General features: G+C 51.1%; 1 protein-coding gene across 1 annotated transcript; it reads left to right on the forward strand.

Moving 5' to 3' along the window:
- Positions 1 to 538: 538 nt before the first annotated feature.
- On the forward strand, positions 539 to 3581 carry LOC139667736 (early growth response protein 2b-like). The gene is made up of 2 exons (XM_071547224.1): positions 539 to 924; positions 1444 to 3581. The coding sequence occupies exons 1-2, from the start codon at positions 753 to 755 to the stop codon at positions 2613 to 2615; spliced, it is 1344 nt and encodes a 447-aa protein (XP_071403325.1). The 5' UTR covers positions 539 to 752; the 3' UTR covers positions 2616 to 3581.

Below are 3581 nucleotides of genomic sequence, written 5' to 3' on the forward strand. Positions count from 1 at the left end.
GTCTCTCTCTCTCTCAGCTCGGTAAAACTCGTCATTTTCCGATGCTCATATTCCGGAATCCCCCCCCAAATATGGACGCAGGGGGTGTATCTTCATTCGCCGGATGAAACCTTTTATGGCTTTCAGGCAGATCAACCGGAATTCCTCGTTTGATATCGGAGTGCGATTAGATAGAGAACACACATTTGTATTATACTTATAATAGTATAATAAACAATATATTTGCATTAGAGCATTGTATCCCCGCTACTGTGCAGTTAAAACTAATAATTCCATTGCTATACTGTTATGTAGAAGTTTATCATGGTTTACCAGCGAGTGGAAAAAGTCCGTTTTTATCTCTCCAAGAGAAGCGGGTTCTCCATTGACAAGTGATTCCCTCTGACGACGTCACGAGGCCTCCCAGCCAATCGGCGTTCGCAGCGCCTCTCCCTGCCGCCCTCCCACTCCTTATTTGGGTAATGACGTGGCGGCGCATTCAAAAGGTTCCCCATATATACATACTAGCGCCAGGGCCCTTGCTCCCAATGACAGTGTTTGTGTCCGTACACACACCGCGTTAACTGTATCGTCCGGAGCGCGTGAAGTGAAATCAGACGCACGGGCTTCTTCTCACGCCGCGCCGGTGCAGTTCTAGAGAGAAGGAATGCAGTGGTAAACCCGTTCAGGTTACACACTTGGCTCGGTTGGCAGACGGTAATTGTCAGGAGAGAGAGAGAGACAGAGAGAGCGAACTCGGTAGTCGTGCCACGATGACGGCGAAAACTTTGGAGAAAGTCCCGGTGAGTCTCGGGGGATTCTTGCACCCCGCAGCCGAGACCGTGTACTCGGTGGATGACATCGCCACCGGCTTACCGACCTCCGTGGCAATCTTCCCCAACAGCGACCTGGGAGGGCATTACGACCAGATGAACGGAGCAGCAGGTAAGATGAGCTCGGGGCTTGACTTGGTTTTACACTTTTCGAGAGTAAATGTGGTTCATCTGTCTGTGCAAAATAGCCTGTGCAAGTTCACGCTTTTTAAAAATGTCACCTATAATAAATTACTCGCGTGGCTATTCAGAACAATAATAATAATTACAGTAATGATAAACTTTATTCACATAGCGCTCGTGTAAAAACAAAGTTTACACCGTGCTCCACATGCGGAAGAATTGAACAACTCCCATAACATATCAACTCTTTGTTGAAATGTCTTGGTTATTAATAACATAACTTGGCTTAGAGTCAAATTCATAGATTTGTGTTTTGAAGCGCACCGGACGCACAGCTGCGAAGTGTGTGTGAAGTCCGTGCGTAATGGAACGGGGACGCACCAGCTTGTCTGATGCGTCTTCCTCTCGCATAAAAAAAAAACCCAAAACGTCTTTCTTTGAAATCTTAATCATCATCATCATCACTGGGTTTGTTTTGCTAATGATTTCTTTTTGCCTGTATCCGCAGATGGCTTGATGAGCGCGGACATGAGCGTGGAGAAGCGCTCGCTGGACCTCTCCTCCTATTCCAGCGGCTTCTCTCAGCCTCCCTCCCACCGCAACCAGACCTTCACCTACATGGGCAAGTTCTCCATCGACTCCCAGTACCCGGGCAGCTGGAACCCCGAGGGAGTCATCAACATCGTCTCGGCGGGCATCCTGGGCATGGCCCCGCCGCCGCCCCCTCCTCCTCCCTCCTCCTCGGCCTCCTCCTCCCCGGCTTCCTCCGGATCTCCCCATCACTTCTCCAGCGGAGCTCTGAGCTGCACCATGGCGGCCCAGAACCAGGCAGAGATGGACCACCACCACCACCTCTACTCCCCCCCGCCTCCCTACTCCACGGGCTGCGGGGAGGTCTACCAGGACCCCTCGGCGTTCCTCTCCACCTCCACCTGCCCCATCGCCTCCTACCCGCCGCCCTCCTACTCCTCGCCCAAACCGCCAAGCACTTCAGACGCGCAGGGGATTTTCCCAATCATCCCCGACTACTCGGGCTTCTTCCAGCCGGCCTGCCAGCGGGACATGCAGGTGGCGGGCATCCCGGACCGGAAACCGTTCGGCCCGTGCCCGCTCGACACATTCCGCGTCCCCCCGCCCCTGACCCCGCTGAACACTATCAGGAACTTTACGCTGGCAGGTCCGGGTGGTAGTGGCTCCGAGGGAGGGCCGCCGAGGCTTCCCTCTGCATACAGCCCACAGAACCTGCCCCTGAGGCCGATCCTGCGGCCCAGAAAGTACCCGAACCGACCCAGCAAGACGCCCATCCACGAGCGGCCGTACCCGTGCCCTGCAGAGGGCTGCGACCGGCGCTTCTCCCGCTCCGACGAGCTGACCAGACACATCCGGATCCACACGGGACACAAGCCGTTCCAGTGCAGGATCTGTATGCGCAACTTCAGCCGCAGCGACCACCTCACCACGCACATCCGGACGCACACCGGGGAGAAGCCGTTCGCCTGTGACTTCTGCGGCCGCAAGTTCGCCAGGAGCGACGAGAGGAAGCGGCACACTAAGATCCACCTGAGGCAGAAGGAGAGGAAGTCCTCCACCGTTTCCTCCTCGTCGTCGTCTTCGTCAGCCAGCTCCGGTCTGGAGCGAGGGTCCGGCGGCATCAGCGCAGCCAACGGGATTTGTTCATAGTTGTCACTGGGAATCTCGGTTGTCACACCGGCAGCGTGGCGCACACTAACCCCCTAAAAGAACAGTACTATCAAATAATGATTTTGATATTATTGTGAACTAAAGATAGTAGCCTCAACGCCGGGGTGGGAATAAACAAAAGCTGCGAGCCGAGTGCAGCCGTGCGCAATTACGCACAATTACGCACATTCCCCTGTTCCCGTTGCCGAGTTGGATGGAGAGAGACTGACACGAATGCACTTTGTCTGCACAGTCTACTGAACATACAAGTAAATATAGCCATTAATTCATAACAATATCCAAGGGCCATTGTAATATAAAGGGGACAATTTTAATATGGCCAACAGGCGTTAAACGTGCAATAAGCTGCACGCTGAAATGTGAAACAACTGCAATAACTTTTTTGAAAAGGAAAAAAAAAATGTGTTTTAAGTTATTGAATTGACAAAGTGTTCATTCTAACATGTTTGTTGATTGCTCTGTTCCCCCTCTAGTGCCTTGCTCTGTGTCTTTTTTTTTTGTACACTGACTGATCCAAGGACGCTTTGAATGCAATGTACATTTTGTCATTTAATATGGAAAGTTGGGATATATTCTATTTTTGTACACAGTTCGTGTCGTGTAACTCAACGTGTTAAGAGCTTGTGGTTTCACGTGTAAAAACAATATGGGATGTAAATAAGTTGAACTCATACCGACTTGACGTTTGTGTTTGTGGTTGTTTTGAGACTCATTAAATGTGTGATGATGATTAAGACACGTGGCATCTGTATGGTTCATTATTTAGAGCTGTAAAGCACACATATAGCCCCAAAAACGTCGTGGGGCGAAACCGGCTGACAGTCTGAAACCTCCTTCATCTGCATGCTAAAGAAAGCAGAAAACAACAAGACCTGTAACCATATTCTTAAAAAACATAGGCTGTGCTGATGTTGGAAAATAAAAGTGGGTAAGTCCCACGTTGCG

This window comes from Centroberyx affinis, unplaced genomic scaffold (assembly GCF_046629955.1).
Source record: "Centroberyx affinis isolate AG114_WGS23_722 - 3 ecotype Tasmania unplaced genomic scaffold, CSIRO-AGI_Caff_v1 ptg005730l_1, whole genome shotgun sequence".
NCBI lineage: Eukaryota > Metazoa > Chordata > Actinopteri > Beryciformes > Berycidae > Centroberyx > Centroberyx affinis.

Excerpts from the sequence above, each read along its gene's own strand:
- LOC139667736 (XM_071547224.1), top strand. The coding sequence starts at position 753 with ATGACGGCGAAAACTTTGGAGAAAGTCCCGGTGAGTCTCGGGGGATTC. Across the intron at positions 925-1,443 it reads CCAGATGAACGGAGCAGCAG|ATGGCTTGATGAGCGCGGAC; the intron begins GTAAGATGAGCT and ends CTGTATCCGCAG.